At 39.0% G+C, this 27,229-nt stretch overlaps 1 protein-coding gene across 17 annotated transcripts in view; it reads left to right on the top strand.

The window, feature by feature from the left end:
• Tnrc6a (trinucleotide repeat containing adaptor 6A) overlaps nt 1-27,229 on the top strand; it is a 153,541-nt gene that overhangs the window by 89,734 nt on the left and 36,578 nt on the right. For 10 of the 17 annotated variants that reach the window (XM_087559779.1, XM_087559783.1, XM_087559784.1 and 7 more), the window contains 2 exon segments: nt 14,583-14,670; nt 22,097-22,118. The exons of 3 other annotated variants lie outside the window; for them this stretch is intronic. In XM_087559779.1, the coding sequence (XP_087415905.1) occupies nt 14,583-14,670; nt 22,097-22,118 (110 nt within the window). 17 annotated transcript variants of the gene reach the window in all.

Below are 27,229 nucleotides of genomic sequence, written 5' to 3' on the forward strand. Positions count from 1 at the left end.
AGGACCCACGTTCCATTCAAGTGCAATTCTTAGCACCCACATTGGCTGGCTCCCAACCAGTTGTAACTCCAGTTGTGGGGGATTTGATATCCTCTTCTAGACTCCATGGGTACTTGCACTCACACATGCACATACAAACAGAATTGAAAATAAAGTTACAAAAATCTAATCTTGAGCAAAGCATCAAAGCTAACGTAATACTGCATCTCAAGATTATTTTATTTACCATGTTTGTTTTTGCCATGTTTGTTTTGTCATTTATACCCAAACCCCAAATACCAAAGTGTGTTCATACAGTAAAGAGCCTCTGTGCACAACAGTCAATGACAAAACATGGAGTATTTAGCTTCACCCTAAAGTTTGGTCCATATTTACTTATTTTCAATTGTCCTGGTGGGTTTTCTTTTCACCATTCCTTGATCCAAGGTTGCATTAACTGTCTTGTTTCTGAAGCTTCCTCCCTGCCTCATTCATAATAGTGTAATTTTTTGACAAGTTGTTTTACAGACTTCAATTTGCGTTTGTTTGGTTGCTTCTGAATGACTAGATTGAGGTTAAATCTTTGTGGCTAAGGTGTCCCACCAGTAGTGATATGTGTGTTCTGAGCAAATCCCCCCAGGTGTTTTCCTTGACCTGGACTCCAGAGAAGGTCAATTCTCTGAAGAATTATTCAGCACAAGTGATGATGCTGGCCTAGTTAGTGTTCCTTTCATCTTAGGAAATGCTGCATAGTTTAAAATGAAACTCCAAAGTGTTAAATTTACAAAAATTGCAAGTGATTGCTACCTTTTAAAGAGTTATTTGGAAGATAGCTTCCTTTTTGGTGGACATAAAAGTTGTTTTTAACTTTGGTGATGCTCAAATAAACTTGGTAAGAAAATGAAACATTAGTTATGTTTGTAATTTGTATTCTGGTTTTGTTTGTTTTGCTTTTGAGACATTCTAACCAGGAAGCTCAGCTTGATTTGGGATTCTCCTGCCTTAAACTTCCCAGTTCAGAGATTATGGATCTGTGCCACTATGCCTGGTATTTAAGCTAGTTTGGCATTGTTGTCCTAGACAAGTCAATTATGCTGAGTGTACAAGGGACCACAGGTGAAAAGAAGTACTTTGAAACATTGATTATGTGTTTGAACAAAACAAAGCAAAAAGTAAACAAAAAATCCAGAACCTAACAAGATATGGTATTTATCAGTCTTTCAAAGATTTGGTGTGCATTAGAGTGTCTGTCAGAAGAGTTAAACTGAGATTGAAGAGAGTAAAATGTAACTGAGGCAGGCTTTCTTTTAGTCTTAAAAGGAGGTCCAAGAACATAACTATAGTTATGTCTTACTTTAAGCATCTTTTACATCCCCGTTGTTGAGTTGGCTAGGCAGCAGAAATCCTAGCATTTCCTTTCTTGTAACCAGGGAGAAGCATTTTGCATTTCAGCAGTAAGGCAGTAGTGTTAGGTCACAATGACTCAGCTTCCCATTTTAAAGGAATGTTCAAAACAGATTGAGACCTAGTTGAAGAATTTTATACTTTGAACCTTAAAAGATATTTTCTGCAAACAGCAATTGATTGGATTTTGTATAACAACAACCAAGACTGAGCCAGCTCACTTGTTTTGCTGTTCTTCCTAGTGAATCATAGTCTGATAGCATTTACTGGGTAGTGTGCTGCAGTGATCCTGGATATGTTTTCTATTGATGACATCTTTCGCCCCTTCTTTCTCCTGTGTCTTTATCCCCCAAGAAACACATCTGTGAGCTAGTGGAAGGAAAGCTGGTACTGCCTGGTGCCTAAATATACACCAATCTTAAAAGCATTCTAGCATTGCTTTACCTGTTGTTAACTGCTGCAAAGGCAAGAGAAACGCATTCTCACTGAATCCTCAAGTAGGTGTGAGACATGTACATGAGACTTAGTGGGAATGTGGCAGGTTGCTTGTTTATGTGGCTCTTTTGGGTCCCATCTCCAGTGTGGTACACCTGTAACTCAGCTTTTCTGAGGTAGAGGCAATGGAAACCCAAATTCAGGGTTATCTTTAGCTACATAGCAGGTTCAAGGCCACCTGCTTGATGGGACCTGGTCACAAACAAAGTATAAAAATGGAAAGGGACATAGGAATATTCTTTGCATTCCTGTAGGTTAGCATTTCAGAAACTTGTAGTTCCTCAGTGACTATGAAACCAGAGCTTAAATTCCTGTTGAGTACTATTTGATCTATCCTCAAATTCCTCAGAAGGTCCTCCCCCATCACAAAGACCCTACTGATTGCCCTTGAACTCTGAGTTTGCAGCCTGAGTGCTAAGACCGTGGGCACAGATTCAGCTTTTTAGTGATGTCTCTACTAAGATTAAATTTCCATGCATGTATGAAGTGTGTGGCCTGTACATTCACCACTTCTGTGATTTCAGAGGAGTTTACACTTATACTCCCTGCTCCAAACACTAAATATTTAGCAGTCACTCCTCATTTAGCCTGCCTTCCAGCTCCTGCCATTCATGGGCGGATTTTCTGTTCTGGGCATTTCATAAATATGGAATCCTACAATAGAATTCTTTAGTGTTTGTGTCTATCTTAGTGTATTTCCAAGCGTTACTTGTATTGATTCATTGTCAGTACTTCATTTCTTTTAGTAGGTGAAAGATACCATCCCACTTTGCACATTTGCCATCTTGTATTTGCATAAATATGTGTTTGTTTGTTTTTTGGTCTGAATTGCCAGGAATTGAACCCAGGGCTTCAAATGCCAAGCGTGTACTGCACTACTAAGCCATACCCTCAGCACTGTGCTACTTTTATTTATCTCTGAATCATTTAGTAGGCATTTTCGTTGTTTTCACTGAAGGATTGCATTGTGCTGCCATTCACATTTGTGTACTAGTATTTATATGGATGTGTTTTATTACTTCTGTTAAATATCTCCCTAGTAATGAAATTGCCGGTTCTCTACAGTAGCTGCACCTTTTTGAGGAGCTGCCAAGCTGTGTACAATGCAGTCACACCATTCTCCACTTCACCAGCAGATGGTCTTCTTCACACACACTCTTGCTGACACTTGTCCTTTTTAATTGGGAGGTAGGCAATCTTTGTGGATGAAGACATCATTGTGGTTTTGATTTGCATTTCTCTAATGGCTAATGAGCTGAACATCTTTTCTTGGCCTTTATTGGCTGTTTGATTAGAAAGAAGTCTATTTATAGTCTTTTGTCTGTTTTTAAATTCCAGCTTTGATTTTTGTTTGTGTTTCTTTTTGAGACAGGATCTCACTGGTACTCTGGCTGGTGTAAAACTTGCTCTGTAGACCAGGCTGGCCTAGAACAAACTGAGATTCACCTGCTCTGCCTCCTAAGTGCTGTGTTTAAAGGTCTTCACCCCCATGCCTGACTTGTTTTTTAATTTTTAAATGGATTGGTTTTTGTTCTTTTGAAACAAGGTTTCATGTAGTGCAGGCTAACCTCAAACTTGATATGTAGCTGAGGATTGACTTTAAACTTCTCGATCCCCTTGCTTCTTTTCTCCACATGCTTGGTGTACATGTACATCACCACATCATTTTGGGGGATTTTATTTTGTATTGTTAAGAGTTCATAATGTAGGGGTTGGGGATTTAGCTCAGTGGTAGCCCTGGGTTCGGTCCCCAGCTCCAAAAAAAAAAAAAAAGAGTTCATAATGTAGATTAGAAATATGTCCTTTATTTTATGTATGATTTACAAGTATTTTCTTCTATTCTCTATGTTCCTTTTACCTTCTTGTTGATCCCTTGAAGCACAGATGATAGTTCTGTTGCTGATGCTTCTGATATTAATTCCAATGTTGGAAAAATTCCCTTTTTTTGTCTCCTAACGTTGCAAAAATTCGTTTGTTTTCTAATAGTTTTATGGATTTTACATTTTGATCTTTCGTCACATTTTGAGTTATTTTCTGTATATGATGTGAGGGCATCAATTTTTCAGTTGTTTGGCCCCATTTGTTGAAAAGATGGTTTCTCTGGTATCCTTGAAAGTCAGTTGCTCATTATGCAGGGTATTACCTCGGGAATCTGTGTCATTTGGTCTGTTGACCATCCTGTCTTCATTGCTGTAGCTTTGTAGTTAGGCTTGAAACCAGTACTGGGGTCTCCCCCAGTTCTTATTTTCTGGGTTGTGTTGGCCCCCTGGTGTTTCTATGTGGATTTAAGCATCAGTTTGTCTGTTTTAATGAAAAAGTTGAGCTTTGGATAAGAATAGTTTGTAGATCAGCTTAGATAATATCTTAATGACATTATTTTTATATCTTTATTCATAAATACAGACTTTCTAGTTATTTAGACCTTTAATTTTTTCAAAGATGTACTGTGTTTTAAGTGCACAATTTGTACTTTTTAAAAATTCACTCTTGAATATTTTGTGGTTTTGATGTTATTAGAAATGGAATCGTCTACGACGTCATTTAGTTGGTACTAGGGATAGAAACCAGGAGCTAAGCACACTAAGCATGTACTCCATTCCAGCTATACCCACAGTCCCTGCTCTCAGTGAATACAGATAGATTTACATCTTCCTTTCTGATCTTGCTTGCTGTGGTTGCCCTGTTGACTGAGCTCTCCTTCCGTTTCACTTAAGACATTTTTATTGTTGTTATTTGTTTGTGTGTGTGTGTGTGTGTGTGTGTGTGTGTGTGTGTCTGTCTGTCTGTCTGTCTGTATGTATGTATGTATGTATGTATGTATGTCTGCCAGTGAAGCTGGGAAAGATATTGGATCCCTTGGAACTGGAGTTTAGAGGTGGTTGTCAGCTGCCTCCAAACATGAGTCCTCTAAAAGAACCACTATGCCATATCTCTAACCCCTGTTTTTGTTTGTCTGTTTCATATAGTATTGAAAAAGAATGTCAAGATTGGTTATTTTTTTTTTTTTAAAGATTTATTCATTTATTATATATAAGTACACTGTAGCTGTTTTCAGATACACCAGAAGAGGGCATGGGATCTCTTTACAGATGGTTGTGAGCCACCATGTGGTTGCTGGGAATTGAACTCAGGACCTCTGGAAGAGTAGTCGGGTGCTCTTAACCGCTGAGCCACCTCTCCAGCCCAAGATTGGTTATGTTAATTATTTGTTACCACTGTGGACTTTTCTGTAACTTTCCTATGTCCATATAATGAAGTTTTCTTCTACATCCAGTTTGCTTTTCTTTCTCTCTCTTTTTAATATTATTTATTTAATATATATGAATATACTGTAGCTGTCTTCAGACATATCAGAAGAGGGCATCAATCTCATTACAGATGGTCATGAGCCACCATGTGGTTGCTGGGAATTGAACTCAGGTCCTCCGGAAGAGTAGTCAACTCTTAACCACTGAGTCGTCTCTCCAGATCTGATTGCTTTTCTTGGTGATCGTGTTTTGAATTTTTGTGACTGCTGCTCTTGTATACTGATGCCATCAGTAACTGTCTTCATTCTTTTAACATCATATTACACCGAGTTTTGTATGTTAAACCAACCTTGCATTCTTGAGATGAATCCTTTGATACGTTGAACTTTTTTGTCTGTCTTTTCTTTCTTTTTCTAAGGCAGGGTTTGTCTGTGTAGTCCTGGTTGTTCTGGAACTTGCTCTGCAGACCAGGCTGGCTTCCAAGAGACCGGAGTGCTGGGAATTAAAGGTGTGTGCTACCACACCCAGTGTGTTTGTATTTCTAATGGCTATAAATTTATATTTTTCCTGTAGTAGTGTTTGTTATGTGCTTTGGGCATGTGGTATTTGACTTGGCATCTGGGGGTGTTAGCTTGTTGCTCTGAGGTGTATCAGAGGCTGTATTTGGCTTTGAGAGTTATTTGTTGTATCCAGTAACATTTTCTCTCTATTTCTACTCGGCCTTCTTTCTATCCTACCTGTCATTCAGTGTCTTGCAGTGAGTTTCCTGTAGCTAATGATTAGTGTACACTTACTCTGTGCCTTCAGTTAGCACTTTATCTGTTTTACCTAATTTAATCTTCACAACTTTTTCAGGATGTACAGTTGGACTTTGTTAGTTACAGGATAGAGGCTTATGAGATGTTAAATATGTTTGTAAGGCCACACAGGCTGTTGCTGGATCGAAGTTTAAGTTCTCCATTTCTTGACATGGGCCCCCAAACTCTACACTACAAGCTGTGTTTAGGAAGGGCTCCTTTGATCTGGTCTTTGAAGAAATAGTGTGTGGGTGGGAAAAGTGAAAGGAGTTTAGTTACAGAGTCTTAGTAAGGGAAGGAAGTGGGGTTTGTTGTTTAATTAAGACCCTCTGTGCCAGGGAGTACAGTTCAAGGAGAACTGGTTTTTTTTCCCTGCACCAGTAATTAGTTCTTTCTGGAACAGTGAGATTAACATCTAAAATAATTAGACCATGTATATTGTTTAATTGGAGGTCAAGGGTGAGGTCTGTATTGGTTGGAAAGAAATGTGAAGGAAGTAGTAATTGAGCTAAGCTGCAGAAAGGGGGATGGGCTTAGAGATTTAGGTAGGCAGCTCAGAGTCTGAGTGAGCTTGAGGACAGACAGCCTTGTACCTGGCAAGCATGGAAGAGTGTCTTTTCACAGTGATGGGAGTGATAGTACTGCTGTATCTCGGGGTTGTAGGTCCAAAGTAGGTATTTCCAACACTGTAGACTACTGTACAGCACTGCTTTCCTGATGGTGGGATGTCTGTTTTGACTAACTTCCTCAGTCTGAATTTTCATTATTTACCCCCCTTTTATTAATATGTGTTGTTGCAACTTGCCAACAAGATGCCAGTCTACCCCTAAAATCTTGTATGTCTGTATTCTAAATTCAAAGGCATTTTCTTAGTAATTATGATGCCATTCTCATAATTGGGGAAACAACATTGACATTCATGATTACTAATGCAAAAATTTTACTAAAATTTTCTGTGTTGACTCAGCATTGTTTGTCACAGAAAGGCAAGAAGAGCAGTTACTGTTTGGTCGAAGTCAATGAAAGGTCACAAGTTGTATTTGGTTTAGCTGCCTGTACTCTGGAACTGGTTGCCAGTCTTTGTATTGCAGCTTTCTGATGTGTAAAGAGTGAAGGCTGTTTTGTAGATTGCCTCTCTGTTTCTCTCTTTAGATCTGGAGCTGTGTTTGGTGCAGGAGCAGCCTAGGACTGAGGTGCTTTGTGGTGAAGTGCATGAGGTCACTTTGTCTCATTGTTGTAGATGTTAACCAAGTGATCTTTATCCTTCTCCCTCAGTGGCTTCCCCATTCTGTTTTTCTTTCTTTCTGCTCCCCTTTCAGCTTAAATATAGACCCTTCTCCTTTTATGTCATTTTACATTAAAGTCCTCTGTACTAGTGGATCTGTTGTGATTGAAAATACCGTTACATTCCCTTGTTCATAATTATTTTCACTGCTTTATTCATTTTTCCCCATATTAGTTTTCTTTGTTTCAAAACGAAATTACAAATTTCATTCTATTCTGTTCATTTTACTGCAGGAGTTATTAGAAAAACTGACTCCAACCGACTCATTCCCTTAGTAAGTTTTGCTGTAATTGGGTTTCTGTTCTGCTGCCTACTGATAACTAGTTAGGTTACCAGTGACTTAGTGTGTAGTACTGACTAGCTTATTGATTAACATAGAAATCAAGACTGAGGAAAACAGTAAAGCCAATAGGAAGTGCAATGGGTGGAATATGTGAAGGAGTGCAGGTGATCTTCTGACAAACAGATGCCTTGTGGATTTTATAAGCAGCTTGAACATGCAGTTGATTGTGTATGAGGGTGACCTGCCATTTGATAGGCTACTTGGGCCATCAAAAAAGTTGCATCCTCTTTCCTCTCTTTTCCTTTCCTTTCCTTAAGTAACTAGAACCATCCGCCCTTGTCTCGTTTGTTTTCCTGACAGCTAAGCCACATGGCTTGGGATTTAAAGTCTGGTTAGCATCCATATCTTTCTTCATGCTGTCAGCTGTCCCACCGTGTTGGCTGTCTTAGCTTCTTTTTGCTTTTCCTTCACATTGTGATTTGGACATTACACATTCAGTGGGATCACTTACTTCTCACTGTACAATTGATGTGCTTCCCATGTTTACCCAACACTTTTGTACACTTCCATTCTCTATCCCTCCTGTTAATCTGTCAGGCTAACCAATCTTTATGATGCCTGGGGTCCATGTTACTCTGGGCTCTCTTGTCTGTAGAAATCCTGCCTCTTCAGGTTTCATAGTTCACTAGGAGGACTACAGAACTCAATTTGTAGCTGTGTGGAATTTTTGTGATTTTGTGCAGTGATTTCTGTACAGGGGTCTTAGTAGAGTTCATTTCTTTCAGTTAAATAATTAAAAGGGAGGAAAACATCTCAAGATGACAAGTAAAGGTGTGGGGAAATTCTCAAACATGGTAGACAGACGTAGCTGATAACTGCCTTTATCAGGGGCAAGGAAATACACGTGGATGGATGGATGGATGGATGGATGGATGGATGGATGGATGGACGGACGGACGGACAGACAGATAGGAGGGAGGCAGGGAAGAGAGAGAGAACACGCAAATACATAAAAGACTCTACAAAGCAAAGAGAACTTTGGAAGCTGAAGCCCAGCCTTTCTTTGAGGGCTGAGGATTTTCTAAAAGTGTTGAACTGTCTTCTTCTTCTAGGGTTGGTCAGTTTGAAGAACAGAATGGCTTTTGAACCCCACCCCCACCCCCAGCTATAACGTAAACATCCTGATTGGTCTTGAACTTATTGAGGCAGTCCATCAATGGGGGCGGGGCACCAGTGGAGGGAGAAAAAACCCACAAGGCTTTTTTAAAAAACTGCCAGGCTTTTGTTTCAGGCTAGGAGGGTAAGGAAGAAACTAGCCATCTTGGAAGTTCATCATCTTCGTTACCTATCTGTCTGTCATCCTATGTATATCAGGGAGTATGTCTAACTCCATGTCCCTGAGAATGAAAGGAAATTGAAGGAACAATCAATAAAGAAAAAAGGCGCATAGGGTAAATAGCAGAAGAAACTGGGTGTCAGCTTTCAGAATCACACCCCCTGCAGCCACAGAAGACATGTAGAATTTTCCCTGCATTGAAGGGAAATGTGCTTAAGAGATTTGCCAGAAGCAGGGCTTGTTAGAGATTTGTTATCCTTGGGCTGGGGAGATGGCTCAGCAGTTGAGAGCACTTGTTCTTGTGGAGGACTTAAGTTTGATTCCTGGCACCTATATGGTGGCTCACAATCACACATAACTGAAGCTCCAGAGGATCTGAAGGCCTCTTTGACTTTGTGGGCATTGGACACACACATGTTGTGCAGACATGAAAGCAAAACATTCATACACATAAAATAAATATGAAAAAAGAAAATTATTATCCAGGTTTTCTGTTGGAGTCTGGTCCTGTATCATCGTTTGAGAAAAAGTATTAAGTAAGTTGGATTGTGATGCTTGTTCAGTTGAGGAGCTGGGACCTACTCTCACCAGCTAGGAAGTGACACAGGCCGAGGATCGTCCTGTAGTGGACACCTGTTGTGCTGATTTCGTTAACTTTCAGCACACCGTGCAAGCCTACTGTCATCCCCATGTCTGGCATGCCTCTGCTGTAGTTTAATATTTTCATGTAGATTGTCCTGCTGCTACTATTTTTGAGTATCTACCTATGTATCATTCCCTTTCCAAAGGCTTAGTATTAATGGATCACCCGAGAGTGACATTTGCACATTCATGGTGAATAGATGCTTGCAAATCTTCACCCTTAGTCTCTGTTCCTAAAGTCATCCCCTTAGGAAGGGGTATTAGAAAAACTGACCCTCAACCTTAGAAAGTACGAGTAGGAAGCGCCTCCAGCTCTGAAGTGTGCACTGCTGGCTGGAGCAGGGCCCTGGGCCTCTAGTGTTCTGGGTTCCATTCATATCACTCTGATCTTCTGCCCATCCTGTTACCTTTAGCTAGTGGTATGGAGCATGGAGTTTTTACTTTTTTTACCGTGGAAAGCTTGAAGGTGAAAATTGAACATGGTCTGCAGTTACCCATTGTCCATTTTCAAAAGTTGGCCACCATTTTGTCAGTTTTATTCGTGTCAGTTTTCCTTTTGTGTGTGTGGTGCTAGATCTAGTATTGGAAAATTTTTTGTACTAAATGTATGCTTTCTAGAAATAACACCTCAAATTAGAAATATTGTTAGTATTCTCTCTCTCTTAAAGATAAGGTCTTATATGTAGCTCAGGCTAACCTCAGACTGATGTTGTAGCTGAGGATGGCTTTGCACTCCTCGTCCTTCTGCTCTTACTTTTTAATGCTAGGATAACAGGTGTTGGCTACCATACTAGTACATGCGTAATATACTTCTTAAAAAGTTTCTCTAAATACTGTCTAGCTGTAAGGTTTCACTGATGTTTCCATTTCAAGTTCAGGAGCTTATTTTCATGTGTCTTCCTCTATACTTAAAATAATACAAATGGGGATTGGGGATTTAGCTCAGTGGTAGAGCGCAAGGCCCTGGGTTCAGTCCCCAGCTCGGGGTGGGGGGGTACAAATGTAAATGCTGACTCATAACTTAAATAAATGTTTTACTGTTCTTGTTGGGTTTTGTGGGGGAGGGGGACTAGGCTGTAGTGGCACAAGCCTTTAATCCGAGCACTAGGAGGCAGAAAAGCAGATGGATCTCTGAGTTTGAGGCCAGTCTGATCTACAGGACTGGCTGGGGATAGTACTATTTGTGAATGTACAGCTTGTGTTTTTCCTTTACTGTGTTAGGGACATTCCTTCAGTGAGTAAACAGATCAGTTCCTTTTCATTATTTGTTGTATGCAGCAGTCATTCTTTATTGATGGGTCTTCCAGTGTTTGCATTCAGTTCCCTTGAGAGACTTGCAGTGACTTTTCATATACATATGCCTTATGGTCTAGTGCTTTACTGCTGTAGGACACATCCTCAAGGATGGTGTGGCAGGTTAGAATAAATATTCATAACTTACTGTATTGCTGTCATGCTTTCCAAAAGATTTTATGCTTTTGTGAGGGTGTGTGTGTGTGTGTGTGTGTGTGTGTGTGTGTGTGTGTTTATTTACTGTGTGTGCATGGGTATGTCACAGTATACACAGAAATCAGTACACATATCTTTCCTTTCACCATGTAAATCCTGGGGATCAAACTCAAGCTGTCAGTCAGGTTTGGTGGTAAGCACCTTTATCTGAGGAGCCATCTCACTAGCCTGTCTTGGTATTTTAAAAAACTATCCAACTGTTCAAGTTTACACTTTACAGTATTTTGGTTGTTTGAATATCCTTGGCCCAGGGAGTAGCACTATTAGGAAGTATGGCTTTGTTGGAGGAAGTGTGTTACTATGGAGGTGGGCTTTGAAACCCTCCTTGCCACGTGGGACATGTAGTCTTCTCCTGTTTGCCTTCAGAACAAGATGTAGAACTCTCTGGTCTTCAATCGCCATGCCTGCCTGCACACTGCCATGCTTTCTGCCAGAATGATAATGGACTCAACCTCAAGCCAGCCCCAATTAGACATTGTCCTTTGGTCATGGTATCTCTTTACAGCAATGGAAACCCTAAGACAACTATTTATTAGCTATGGTCTAGTTTTTCTCTTATGATCCCATAAACATTCACAGGAGAAAAACATGAAATAAATAATTTATTTCCCTCCTTTCTCTTTTTCTCTCTTTCCTTTCTTCCCCCTACCCCCCTTTTTCTTTTTCTTTCTTTTCTTCTTTCCAAGGTTTCTCTATGTAGCCCTGGCTGTTGGAACTCACTCTATAGATCAGACTGGCCTCAAACTCACAGAGATCCACCTGCTTTTTCTACCTCCTTTTCTACTGGGATTAAGGGCTTCTGCCACTACCACCTGACCAAAAAAAAGTGACATTCATTCATTCATTCATTGTCTGCTTGGAGTGGCAGTAGGATAAGTAGAAAGGTGCCTTAGCACAAGGGTTTCCACAGGGTTAGAGAACCACCTGCAGGAGTCAGTTCTCTCCCTTCACTCTGTGGTTTCTGAGGATGGACTTCATGTTGTCAAGGTTGGTGGCAGTTAACTTATGCACTGACTCATTTTGCTGTTCCCTGAAGGTTTATTTAAGATCCCCATTGCTGCTCAGCAGCATACACATAAAATAAATATTTAAAAAAATCATATGGAGAATTCAGTTTATATACAACAACATTTACATTTCGAGTATAGGTAATAGACATAACAAATGTGTACAACTATGGAACTCCAGAGCATTTCTTTTTCCTACAAAATTCCCTCTGGGCACTTAACAGCTTTAAGTGGTACAGGCTATAAGTAAAAATACTAAGTTCTCACTGGAGAGCCCCAGAAAGGAGCCCAGTTCCTATTGAGTAACTTATAGATTTATAGAACTATAGCTTTGAAATATCTTGCCATGAAGGGAGCAATAGCTAAAATTTTGGTACATGTAAAAACCTAGAAAAAGATGGATGGATGGATGAACCTAGAAAAAAGATAGATGAGTGGATGAATAGATTGAGTGAGTAAGTCTGTGTGGTTGACGGTAATGACAGTGTTGAAGAACGACTTTCTCTGTCCTTTGAGTGTCAGCCCCTGTTACATTTTGAGATATATAGCATGTGTCTTAAGTACTAAGGATACTCGTTACTTTACAATCTAGCACTGAAATAAAGTTTTAGACACTTTAGAGAAAGGAGAAAAATCAGAAAAGAACAAACCTGTAGTTGACAGGAAACTGAAGAACAAATGCTAATGAGATGGATATCTGGACATAAGTAGGGTAGACCGTATTTTTGGATGCTGCTGAGGACCATTGTATTAAATCATCACTCCCTATCTCAGCCTTGGGAAATACTGGGAAGTAAACAGAGGAGCTTTCTATGTGGCAAAGGCTAGTGTCAAACTTGTCATCTTTTTGCCTGTGCATGCTGGATTTGCCACACCTGGCTGTATTCCAGTTCTAACATGGTGACTCGGAGGCTGAAGAAAGTCAAGGAATGAGAGCTTTTGCTTTTGCGTTTTTCCTGTCTTAAGAGGGGCATGCCTTTATTGCCTGTGTGCATACCATTCACTCTGCTACACTTGGACACTGTGGTCACCTTGGCCTTGGACTGACGGAATGGTCCTTACACAGAACAAATTTGGCAGGAATTTGCTATTTCAATTGTGCATAATGTCCCTCATTTGTATTTTTTTAGTCTACTTAATTACTACTTTCTTAATCCTTCATTTTTTTCCTTCAGAAGAGCCATGTTTGAGTTCTCTGCAGTACACTATAGCCTCTTCCTGTTTCCTACATACTTGCCTATCTTTCTGGTTTTATCTTGTTAATCCTCACTGCCCTTCAGCCTTAACAAATAGTTATGCTCTTGGTTGACCCTCCCTTTGTGGCTGTCTGTTTGTAGTGTGTCCTCCAGAAAGCTTATTTAGGGCATAGTTACGTGTTATTTTTATGCATGATGGTTTTCTTTAATATGTAGAACAGTTACTTACTGGTGTCATGAAACTCAGACTCTAGGCTGACTAATGTGGGTACCTAGAGTTTCCTCCATATGTTCGTAGAGTTCTTTTCTCATAGACTGCCTGAATGACAGGATTAATCCAGAGCACCATGGGAATGGACAGGCCTCACTTGAGTGGATCAAGAACCAGTAGCTTCGATAAGGAGAGTTGTGCACTCAGGGAAGAGACCTGTAAGCCTCCTTTGGAAGTTTTAGTTTCCTTAGAGAACATTGTTTTGGTTTGAATTTGGTTTTTGTTTTTTAGAGCAAATGCTTCCTGTAACCATGTAGGCAGGAGGAGCTCAGGGATTAGAGTGGATCTGGCTTTTCTATTCCTTATGCATCCTCCCCCCTTTTTTCTGTTCTGCTTGAGGGATGGCATGTAAATTTACCTAAGACTTGTATATTTATTACCAGATATGACTCCTTTTGTTGTAGTTCACTAATTAGTTTTGAATAGCTGTTGCTTTCTCCCTGAGTTTGAGGAGGTAGAGGGAGAAAGAGGAAATAGCTTGCATAATCTTGACAAGAGGTTCTTTCTGTTGGCAACTTTGAGATTCCAAAAATTTAAATAAACATGACATACATTATAGCTTATACCATTCCAAAGAAAGAATAGTTTGCGATTATTATAATTCTGAAATAAATATTACCTATTCATGAGTAATTTGTACTCAAAAAAATATCTGTGGCCAGGCATGTAACTCAGTGATGAATTTCTTGCCTAAAGTGCAGAGCTCTGGGTTTGATGCCTCATCATAAACTGTGTGCACATATGGGTGGGGGTGGGGCACAGAAGTATTGCAGTACATTAGCATTAGGTGCTATCTGATAATTTGGGACCCTTAGCAAAGTAACTACAGCTTACCCAGTATTTACATCCCAGAATTGGAAGGAATCTGCAGCTTTTCAGTGTAAAACTATCAGTTTTTCATTTGCCTTACTTGGTGTGACATTAGCTGAAAGCTCTTGTACTGGCGAAGGGAAGCTCTGTTAATTAAAAGTAAGTCATACTCCATGATAGATAGCTGTGTGGCCAGGCTGCAGGTTGCGTTGAATAAAGACAGATTTGCTCTTTCTTATAAGTGAAAATGAATCTGTATGCAGCTTTATTTTTATTTCTAAATCCATTTTGGGAAAGTTAATTGCAACTGTGTGGTTCAGGGATTTAGTGCAAGAAGAAGAACAGTTGATGGAAGAAAAGAAAAGGAAAAAAGACGACAAGAAAAAGAAGGAAGCTGCTCAAAAGAAGGTAGTATGACTCTGTTGCGCAGTTTGAACATAGAATAAAAGGAAATTACTTCTGACTTTATTAAAGCATCTGATTAAGTTTGTTAAATTCATTGAAGATTCATTTTAATATTTAATGTCTTTGAATGTGCATATATGTCTGCTGAATATGTAATTCAATGCATAATCTTGCCCATACTGAGTTTTTCAAAGGTAAGTACGTTTCATGGGTTTACCTTTCAATTAGTGATTCCTGTGTATTTCATTATAATTTTATAAGTGGGGAGAACACAGAAGCTTAGTGGCTATGAAGATACAGAGGGTTTTGATGCCTTACTTTTTCATACAACCTTAGAATGATGTGACCATCAATTTTATTTAGCCTTCTTGGGCATCAGTTTCTTTACGTTTTATAGAACAAATGTTAAGTTAAATGAGGTGCTAAAAATAGATGTGCAAAGTAGGAAATAAACTATATTTAAGCAAATCATATTTAAACAGGTTTTAACATAATAAAGAATAAAAGTCCCTTTTAATTTAATGCCTGTGCTGAGTTTCTGAATTTTAAATGAAGCAGGTCCTAAGGTGTTTATTGGAAAAGAACTCGGTGTGCAATACAGGATAAGAGGCTGGAGCCAAAGCGAGTATGAGAAGGCCACACACAGCATGTCTGCCACTCAGTCTTCTCTGCCAGATTCCCAAAGACCTTAAAATGTTCTAAAAGCCCAGTGCACTACTGTGTTTATTTTAGTGAAAAAGTACTGCTGTGCGTTTAAATACGTACCTTAGGTAAGGCCTTGCGCCAGGACCTTATCATCCAGCCCCGACACAGAAGGCATAAGGCATGGAGCATGTCTTTATGGGAAGCTGCTGAAACCCAGAGGAAGACCATACCTTAGCCTGAGTTGGAGCAGAGGGATAGGACATTTTCTCAGAATAGAAATGAGACAGGTGATTAAGGAACAGAGCAGTACCCCAGGCACGCAGAACCAGGAATTTATAGCCTGTATGTATTAAAATGTGGAGATTTTGTAGGGGAGGGTGTTATGGAAGGAGTATCAAGCTATAGTTCTGAAGCAGTTAGTGATGAATAAAGTCTCTTCTTGAGACTTTGAGTGTGTTTTTCCCTCAGGAAAATGTTGGATTAGATTGGAAGAGATTGAAGTACTGATTTAAGGAACTGGTGACATAAACCATAGAATTGCTTAGTAGCTGTGAAGATAGAACACCCTAGCTTGACTTTTAGATTCCATTGAGTGATTAAATATATTTGGGAACCATTACTCTGCTTAGAGAGTACAGGAAAAGAAGTGATAAGTTAATTAGTTCTGGGTGTGCTAAACCTCGTGCACCATTGGGAGAAGTAATAGATAGAGTACAGAGCCCTTTTGGAGAACTGAGTGTGAGGAGAGATTGTAGGTGATGCTAGTCATCTGTCAGCCCAGTCTGGTCGCCCACAGGGGAAGCAAGGTATGCATTTTAGGTGTTTGGGTAGGGCTCTAGTATAAAGTTTGGTGCTGGCTGATGCCTTGAGGCCCTACCAGAGAATTTTTGATGTTGGATGGTCTTTACAGTTTGGTCCATCTTTATTTGGTATTAGTGAAAGAGTTGTGTCCTCAAGTCCAAAGGTTGGAAAAAACTTACTGTACTCTTGGGTCCTGGTGCCATTTGCCCATAAAAGAACTCTTGAGGTAAACTAGAGATTGGTGAGGAAGCTAGTTAGTGTGTTTAATGTAGAATCTGGTTTGGCTAACATCTGAGGCCTTGTTAGTCCTAAGGAGTTCAAGATTTTAGCTGGTAAGTTATAGTACAGCATGTTTGGAAAAGAGGCTAAGGTAATATTTAAGAATATGTGTTTGGAATTTGAGGAGATTCTGCAAAAGGAAGATGCTTAGTAGAATAATTTTAATTCAGCATGTAGACATTAATGGTTCAGTTGTGAAAGTTTACCTTTACCTTCCCTCACAATCAACTTTTTAAGTCACCAAGTCACTAAAGCTACCCTTATGTATGCATATGTTCACATGGCGCTCATGAGTGGTGTTTGCTTGTTACTTGTCATCGTCAGATCTGCAGGGACAGCTTTTCATTCTTTCCCACTTCCCTAACTCAGGTAGTGGCTCCAGCCTTTCTCTCATCATATCCTACAAGAACCACCCACCAGATGCTGAGAAAAAAACTGCCTACTTTTACCAGATCTTCCACGTAGCTAGGGTATTGCTATGCATCCTGTTGATCTACTGAACAGTCTAAAGGAAGTTAAAAAACCTTCAGAATTGTTAAATTTCTTTGTCTAGACTGCCACTGTAAATACAGCTTTTCCAAATTGCAGAGTACCAGCTTATAACTAAATTTGAATGCAGCCTGTTGGCAAAATAAGGACAGCTGGTATTTCCATACTCTACAACCAAACAGCTCCTTACAAAAAGAAAACTCCCAGATTGGCCCATATGAAAGACCGTGAGTCACAAACGGTTAAGACAAGGTTTGCTGAGCTTTCTTTTGTTTTCTGTAGGAGCCAGCAAGTATATCCCAGTATAGGAGACAAACATGAGTCAGGTGGGCAGGACCCTTTACGTGAGTGTTTAACATAAATTCATCACAACTCACCCCAGTGCGTATGAACCTTGCACTTTCACTTTTGAAGAAGACGTTAGGAGGTATCTGTTCTAATCTGTTTGTATTCAGTATAAAGTGACTTCAATGGCTGATGCTGGTTTCATCATGGCAACAGATGCAGAAGTAAAGTTGAAATGTCATTCTTTCTCTCATTAGGTGTCTAGTCACAGCTGTACATCAGCACTCTGTTTTCCATGCAGTGTTATCTCACACTTCTGCTTTACTTTTACCATATGCAGGGGAACTTTTAAATTGAGAAATCATATATAAGGAACATTTTATAATGTGATATAAAGTGTAGGTTCTCATGCTATGAATATAGAAAACATGTAGACTAAACTCGCTAACAGCACATGTGCTTTTGAAATCTAACTTTATGCCATGAGCTATTTTCTACTTCAAATAAAAAACTAAATAACACAGTTTCTTTAAGTGCTAGGTATTAAACACAGAGCGCTGGGCATGCTAATAAGCTGGCTCTACCCTGACCAGACTCCTGTGCCTCGTGCTCTGGATAGCTTATTAGGCATCATCAAAACTCACTGCAGTATTTTAACAATAACAGGTCTTCTTATTTTGCTAGTTAAGTATATATTCAAGTATTTAATAATTTTCTAAGAAATTCTATGTAAAAATTAGGTACTTTAAAAAATACCATTTTTCACCTTAGTAGATGATCATAATACTCAGTGAGTTAATAACTTAATTTTAAACATCTTTCTGTTCTAAAAACCTATTCTAATAAGCTGGCCATGTATGTGCAATACTTTTTATATGGTGAAGAATCTCCTGGTTCTTAGACCTAAAATATAGTGTGATGGACACAAAGACATGTAGCTCCAACCTTAAAGAGGGGTGAGGGGAGATTAGCATGAATTTCCCCCCAGGTTCCAGTTTTATAATATAGTCCCTAGAAAGTATGTGGTAGTGAAGTGTTGGGACAGCAGTGATACAAACTGGAATTTTCTGATAAGATAGATTTCAACAATCATGCTATTTTAAGTGTTGCTGTTACTGTTTGAATTGAAGAAATTTTATGGATGTAAATTACTAGAGCCTAGGAGAAGGTTGGGCTGTAGAAATGTCTGACTTCTTCCCTCCCTTAGATCAGAGTCTCATCAGAGCATTAGTGATAACATGAGGAGGTGCTTACTGAGGGCAGTGAAAGGGTCTTCTTACAGCTCTGGCCTCCCACACACCTCACTCTTCCCTTAGTACTCACCAGACCAGGTTCTAGTCTAGCTACTATTTGCTAACTCATAGGAGAGGCTTTTGAGTGTTATCTCAGTTTTAACAAGTGAGTTAAACTAAATTAATTCTTTATTCCTTTGTGTCTTAGTTACTTTTCTATGTGAAGAGACATAGGCAAAGGCAACTTATAGAAGGGTTTATTGGAGCTCACAGTTCCAGATGACCACCATGGTGGGAGGCATTGTAACATAGTCAGGCACGGCACTGGCAATAGCTGAGAGCTTACATTTTGATCAAGCATGAGGCACAGAGAGCTAACTGGGAATGGTGTGGGCTTTTGAAACCCCCGATGATATACTTCCTCCAAGTTCCTAATTCTTCCCAGTCAACCAACTGGGGACCAAGTATTTGAACATTAGAGCCTGTAGGAGTCATTCAAACCACCATAGTTTATAATATCTGAAAGACGTTGTTGATTATCAGAAAGAGAAAGAACTGAGGATGAGTGTCAGCTCATTTCCACATGTGAGAGTTATAGCTGAGAGCAGTAGGAATACATGACCTGAGGACCGCTCCCCACTCTTCTATGTCTTCTTCTGAGCCTCAGGACAATGCTGAGAGGACTATATGTGACCACATTTGCAGATGAGGAAGGAAGTTACCTAATTTAGAAAAGTTAGCTAATGTGACAAAGGTTACACATTGTCACAAATAAACCTGGGGTTCAGAACTTGAGCTCTAAAAATTTGCTTTGACACTTAGAGAGGTAGGTAGGACAGGTACTGCAGAACTGTTATGAATGAAACACCCTTTGTCCTGTCTGCTATTATCTGATGTTTCCATTTGTAGAATTGTTTTAAAGATTGTTTCAAAGTGAAAAAGTGTTAAATATTAAAATATTTAAAATACCAACTGTTTACTTCTATGCTCGATTTGCTAGAACTCTATAATTGTCTTGTGTAGGATGCCTTACTTTTAATAGTATATATTTTCCTCATACCCCAATTTGTCATGCTTTAGTATTTAATCCTTACAAATAGCAGGATAGTTTCATCTCAATTAGTTCAAGACCAGCCAGTCTACATCGTGAGATCCTGATTCAAAAACAACAAAAGAAAACACTAAGGACAATTTTTTAACATTTATGTAATTCAGTACAGCTCAAATATTACTCTTTTTTAAAAAAATATTTTATGTATGTGAATACACTGTCACTCTCTTCAGACACACCAGAAGAGGGCATCACATCCCTTTACAGACAATTGTGAGCCACCATGTGGTTGTTAGGAATTGAACTTAGGATCTTAACTGCTGAGCTATCTCTCTAGCCCCAAATATTGCTGTTTTAAATATAAAATAAAATATAGAGTCCATATAAAATATTGTTAATGAAGTAATTTTTATTCTTTGAAAAATACTCAATATTAGGAATCTGGTATATATCATGCAGATCTCTATTTAAACTGGCCTCATTTGGGTGGTCAGTAATAATACGTATGACTATTGGCTACAATTTGGGTCAGTCGAGGCAGTCACTATTAAAATAATAGGCCCACTTGGAAATTCTCATAATTATTTAATTATGCAGCATTCTTGGACCAGCCTACAGAAACCTGCTTTTCAGAAGTAAAATTCTGTCACTTCCATTTCCTCCTCATCAATTGTAATGAGTGCAGGATTTCTATCAGATTAATCCCTATACCCTGTTAGTCAGTGTTCTCAGAGTTAATACCTTGTTAATACCTGTGGCCATTCTCTGTTGGTGACGGAATACTGGGTGAGGCTGGCCATTGTTCTAGAACAGTTGATCTCAAACCCTTTTAGGGGTCAAATGACCCTTTCACTGGGTTGGCTGTGGCCATCAGAAAACACAGACTTACATAACAATCCATAACTAGCAAAATTAGAGTCATGAAATAGCAATAAAAATAAATTTATAGTTGGGGATTACCACAACGTAAGGGTCATAATATTAGGGAGGGTGAAAACCACTGTTCTAAAATATCATACAACTGCTTTCCCACACCCAACAGTCTTAATGCCTAGAAAAGTATCACTGTATACTTTTGGTTTTAGTAATGTCATAATTTCTGTGTCCTGCAGTTTATCTCTCTTTGAAAAAGATCTATAGAGTGTTTGGGTGGGCTCACAAAGTAATTCATATGCTGAGTTTGGCTTCATGAAATTTCTTAACATATGTAACAAGGCACTTCTAACACTTCACAGAATTTTAAGTTCTATGAATTATTTTTTCTATAATCTGATTTTCAAAATTACTGCCAGGTGTTGTTGTTGAATGCCTTTAATGCCAGCACTTGGGGAGGCATGGGCAGGCTGATCTCTTGAGTTCAAGGCCAGCCTGGTCTACAGAGCTAGTTCCAGGAAACCAGGGCTGCACACAGACACCATGTCTTGAAAAAACCAAAATAAAACAAAATTACTTTTCCCTAAAACAAATAACTATTGTCTAGCTAGTTGGCAGGTCTTTTAGCATTACCTTTCCATCACTGTTTCTCTTTTAATTTTGATCATAAAATACAAGATGGGCCTCCATTATTTTGTATATCTCTAATGCTCTAAAACTGGACAAAGCAGCATAGTGAAAGCTGAACGTTTGATGTGGCTTCAAAAGTAGAATAGTTGTAAGTTTTTATTATATAGTTATAATGATATAGCTTAGAATGGAATTTTTGATAACTTAATAATTTTATTTGACTACGCAAAATGAATTACCATGCCCTGAAAAAAGCTTTGTCTTAATTTAGAAATAATTCTTACTCGGTTATTATTCCGCCTTTCCCAGTCAGCCTGAATGTTCTTGAATCTTTTACATTCAGGTCTCCATACTGTGATTCTCATGAGAAGGTGATTTTTACTTGGGGTCCTTTCGCTGTTTATTTGCTCTTTTTGGTTTTTTTTTTTTTTTTAATAGTTCTTGTGGAGGCCCTTGCAGTTTGAGCTGCTCGCCTAAGTCAGCCCCACTGTCCTCCAGCTTCCTCCTCAGGTCTGCTGTCAGAGAGCTAGTAAACATAGGAACAGCCTTGGGAAGTAGGTCTGTCAGCTCAGCTTGCTGCCCGTACTCATTTTTGTTTTGTGTCGGAAACAAGTTAGTTTGAAGTTTTACCACATAGCAGGTACTAAAAAGTTGACTATGTTAACTAAAACATCACCTTGATCTCCAGAAGTTAAATTTATTACAAATTTTGCCAAAGTGATTATATGTAACTTTTTCATATAGAAAGTATAATTCTTTGATCATTTAAAGCCATTCAAATATGTAAAATTTGTTAGAAAACTATTTGTGCAAAGGAGATAATTATAAAATCATTTAAAACTTAAGCGAGAAACATGTTATATTCCTTCCCATTTAGAAAATTATAAGCCACCATAAAATGTTTTTTATGCTTTATGTCTAAAGAATCAGTACAGGAATTTTTATTAGTAAATATCGAGAACAATGGGGCACATCTGTGGGAAAAGAATGCTTGATGTCTTTTCCTGTATAGTTCATCTAAATGATAATTTCTTTAATAAAAATGTATATCTTATATAATAGTGATATGAACATTTTATCATAACAATTCATTTCTTTCAGTTTCATATTTACATTGTTTTTTGTTTGTTTGTTTTCATTTTAGGCCACTGAACAAAAAATCAAAGGTACGTTGTTTAAAGCTATTTCTTCTTTTTTTTTTCTTTAAAATCAAGTTGTTTATGTGCATTTTTATTCACCTTCAGGATGGGAGAGTGATGTGTTAAGGAAACTGGGGTGGGAACAGGCTGTTTCAGTGAAGTCACATTGATGTCTTCCTTTGAGCTTTTTGTGGTGTATATCACCACAGGGAGAAGATACTGCCCTAAGGCTGTCTTTTGACTAGACCACTTTCTAATGCTGTCCAATGTGAGTCTTGGCACATGCCTTCACTTCAGTCTTCCATTTTAAACTCCTACACAGGGGTGGTGTCGGTTAGTTTCTGCCTGCTTCACTCCTTGTTCTCTGTCCTTTAGAAAGGCATCGTAGTGACTCATGTTTCTGTATTACCATTTAAATAATACATTGCTAACTCTGTGGTCATTGAGTCAGGTTACCTAAGCACCCTGGACGGAGTCAAGAGTCCTTCACCTTCTGCCTGACTACTTGGTAGTGAAAGTTGTATAGCTCAGAGGCTGAGTTTACTCAGCTCCAGCATTCCAAGTTGGGGTTTTAGCTGTATCAGAAGTATGTTCTCTGTGTCTCATTAGTATGTGTATTCACAGTACAACCTATGGTTATGAGATTCATACCAGTTAAGGCAACATCTGTCAGATGCTCTTGTATAAGAGTATATAAGAAGAGTTAATCTGTATTTCACTGAAGAAAGGTTTTACATGAACCTAAGGAAAAACTGAGAGATAGGAATTTGAGGGTGTAAATGGATTTATTTACATTTTGACCAGATCCGGAGAGGAATTCTCAGTCTCTCTCTACGTTATGCATACCAGTTTTATAATTTATTGGAAAAATTCAGCAGACAACAAGAATTATGCATATATAGATTTAGCTTTGAGTACAGGTTACAAACCACTTGGGAAAGAGAGTCATCTGCTCAGCTTCAGGGTTCCAATAAGTAGCCTGTCCTTATCCAACCTGGTATTTTCTGGAGAAATTATAATCCCTGGTTTGGGGAGGTAACTCAGATCCGAATTAACCACAAGAACCCATGGAAAAGTATGGAGCATGGCAGCTTGCTATCACATCCCAGTACTGGGGAGATGGATGGGCACAGACGGATACCTGGAGCTTGATAACCAGCCAGTCATGCCAAATTTGTGAGCTCCAGGCCAGTGAAGGAGATGGATGGCATTCCTGAAGATGCCACACAAAGTGACTTTTTCTGGGACAGACAATACACACGCGTACGCGCGCACACAAAGAGATGGGCTCACTGGCTGCATGCTTAAAGAAAAGAAGCTAATTCATAAGACTCCTATTATGTAATAGAAACTGGAGGCACACTTTAACAGAATACAATGCGATACAATGTAGTTTGACTAAGTAATTAAGTTGTCCTTCAGCATAGAGGAGTGCTATTTCACCTAACAGAGATGAAGCCTTAAGTAGAGTCTAGTAGAGAGAGTTGAGGCTGAAGAAACAGGTGGGAATCAGGTCCAAGGGGCCTCTATGTCTTTATGTAAATGTTATATGTTCATATCTGAGCATACTAGGAGGTTGGATTTTTATAGGCAGCTAGGAACCACTAATGAAGGCTTCTGCAGAGGAGACTGGCATGGATTATTTGTCTTGAGGCAGGGTTGCCTCTGTATCCCAGACTAGGCTGGAGCTAGAAGCTATATCTGGCTTTCTCTCATGTTTTATAGCTGTTAGCCTCTGTTCATTGAAAACTGGCTGAAACATGGGTGAAGATTTTAAAAGTGCTAAGACAGATACAGTTGTTGCTCTTGGTTTTGTTTTTCTTTTCTGCTCTTCCAGGGTCCTTTCAATCTGACCTCTTGTGCTCCAGCCAACCCACAATTTTATACTTGTACACTACTTATTTTTCCTGGTCTTTCCTTTTGGGGGGGGGCAGGTTCCTGAGTATGGCTGTCTCATGGAGCCTTTCAGCCTTACTTCCAGTAGATTGCTCTAGATGTTCTTGATCTCTACCCTTTCCAGTTTTTCAGAATTTTATTGCATCTGTAATTTTGGACACTTGATTATGTCCTGTCTTAGATCATTGATTGACCTACAAATATTTCCTCTAAAGTGTGATCTTTGAGTACCTACTGTTTAATATCTTTTCTAGATGTCAGTCATCATTTTACTTGCTTGCTTACACTGCCTCTTGGTTTTTTGATCTTCCACAGTCTGAGAATATTCAACTGACTATAGGAAGTCACTTGAGATACAGTGCGCTGTTTCCTTCTGTTTCACTTCATCCTTCATTTAATGGCAGCTCCCTTCACAGTTGTCCCCAATTATTTTATTTATAAACGTGTATTTCATTTTTATGCTGTGTATGTGTCTGTTATGTTTATGGTTTGAGGTTTATAGTAGGTAGACATTACAAATCAGAGCATTGGACGGCCAGGTTTGGCCTGTGTTGAGTTATTTTGATGCACAAAGTGGAGTGAACACACAAGGTTGTGTGAAGTGACGCATCCACCACCCTAGATGGTTTATCTTGTTTTGTTTTGTTTTGCTTTGGTTTTTGGTAGCAACAGAACCTGAATCCAGCTTCCATTCTGTTTTAGTGGGCAATCCAGTATTGATGAGAGTCCTAAGGTATATAGTAAGTCTTGAGAACTTCCCTGAGTAACTGCAACTTTGTACCCTTTAATCCATTCCCGCTTATCTCTGTTCCAAGTGATAACTAGTCAGTACTGAGGAATTTGGGGTTTCGTTTGTTTTGTAAGCATTGGGGAGTGTGCTGAGGGCCTTACATATGCTAAGCAAGTACTTTATTACTGGCTAGAGCTAAAATCTATATCATTACTACTACTACTACTACTACTACTACTACTACTACTACTACTACTACTATTTAAAAATTCTACATTTAAGTGCGATTATGCAGTATTTCGGCTTATTTCATTTAGCATAGGTTTATCTCATCAAGACACCCTTTTTTGATGCTGAGGAACATTCGGAGTAGTCTATTTGTCTGTCTGTCTCTCTCTGTTCGTATCTGTATCTGAGTGTGTGTCTCCACAATGTCTCCGTCATCCATGTGTGTGCTCATTCATAGGTCTATGCCATAGTTTCTTTATATCTACTGGGTCATTCAGGTTTTGACACATCTTTGCTATTGTGAATAATTCTGTGATAGACTTGGAGTCTGCATCATCCTACAAGGTACTTGAAAGTGTCACATTCTTCTCTTTGGGGTATGTACCTGAGGAGGTGCTGCTAGGTCTTGTGAAACAGTTTTCATTTCTGCAGCATTGTTAGCTCTTCAATTTCTCAATGATCAAACCTCCTATTGAACAAAGTTCAAGAACTTAAGTGGTTCATAGAGCTTCAGAGTAGAAAACCAAGATGTCAGAAAGCCATGGCTTCAAGCATGTAGTGTGGTATAGATGGTTGAGATTGTTGGGCATACTTACGAGGCTGCTCACAACTGATATGTCACCTCAGAGAATCCGGTTCCTATGTTCTGTGGTGTATGTCCGTAGCTCATTCTGTCTCACTGATTAGTCACCAGGAGAGTTAGGGTGGTGTTGAGGCTAGTCTGGCTTATTCAGTGTGCCACCATGGATCTGCATTGGGAGCTGTTTGGAGGCCAGTGTGTGCTGATGTTTGAAACTGAACAGAGATGATTGCTGATTAAGAACCTCTTAATAGGGGCTGGAGAGATAGCTCAATGGTTAAGAGTTCAATTCCCAGCAACTATTTGGTAGCGCACAACCACCTGTAATGGGATCTGATGCCCTCTTCTGGTGTGTCTGAAGACAGTGTACTCACACATAAAATAAATAATTCTTTAAAAAAAAAAAAAAGAACCTGGGGTTGGGGATTTAGCTCAGTGGTAGAACACTTGCCTAGCAAGCGCAAGGCCCTGGGTTCGGTCCCCAGCTCCGGAAAAAAGAATTTAAAAAAAAAAAAAAAGAACCTCTTAATGCCAGATTCATTTCTTCCTGTGAGAGCTGTCTTTGAGTTGTGTGACAAATAAGATTTATAGTGTTCTGCTAACAAGATGGGAAAATAGTAGCCTACTTTCATGGAAAAAAGTTAAAACAATTTTGTTTGGTTAATAGGGTCACCATTTTTCCTTTTCTATTATTAAAGAGGGAAGAGGATTTGTATGCATAAGATTAGATTAATGTACACAGTAAATTCACAGAAAGTGCTGAGGACCCCGTTTTGTTTAGGAACACAGCCTGCAGTAAGTTGTTTAAATTGATGAAATGCAAGACTATGCCTGTCAGTGTGTGTAGTGATTCTGGAAAGGACCAAGGAGATGGGAGGTACTAGAAAAGCAATTTAGCAGTGAGTGTAATCAATAATTATGTTCAAAAATTAAGGAGAAGAGCAGATAGTTTCAGGGTGTGTATGGGAGAATCTCAGAGTTACGTGTCTTGAGCTGAGAGTCTACAAAAGCAGTAATCAGGGCTTTGGTTTGAAGATGAACAATACAGGAACCTTCTCTTTTATGCTTTAGAAAAGAATTAGATGAATTAGTGAGAGTATCAGATAACATCACTTACAAGTCCTCCCGAAAGATAGTACACACTAAAACATTTCCCCTGCATTTAATGCTGTACACTCTTTTAGTCCTTTAATTCTCACCAGTGGTTGTGGGTTGGAAGTTCTGGGGCTTGCAGGCAGAATGTTGGTAGGTATTGTGTGCTCAAGTATGTGGTTTTCAGTGAGAGCACTTTGAGCTAAAATGTACAGCTATACCTGTTCCTGTCAGAAGTGAACATAGAGCTTGGTTTATTTTCTTTCTTTTTTTTTCATCAAAGTTAACTCATTGAGTCCACATTCCTGTCTTATTCTAACAGGCATAGATACTTCTGAAAGTGTTTAATCCATTATTAATCATTTCCCTACTGTTAGAGAGGCTTTTACTCTTAATTTTAAATTTATACTGTGAAGGACATTTGTTTTGAGATTACACTGATTTTACCTTTTAGATCTGCTGTTTACTAGATACTCCGTGTGAGCAGCTTTCTTCTGTATCTCTGTCACTTTATCTGTAAAATGGTAATACTTCAAGGGTATAGAATTATGACGAAAAGATAACACACATGTTATCTGGCATCCAGGTGAAATGGGACGCTTACATTTACAT

This window comes from Rattus norvegicus, chromosome 1 (genome assembly GCF_021556685.1).
Source record: "Rattus norvegicus strain SHRSP/BbbUtx chromosome 1, alternate assembly SHRSP_T2T, whole genome shotgun sequence".
Classification (NCBI taxonomy): Eukaryota; Metazoa; Chordata; class Mammalia; order Rodentia; family Muridae; genus Rattus; species Rattus norvegicus.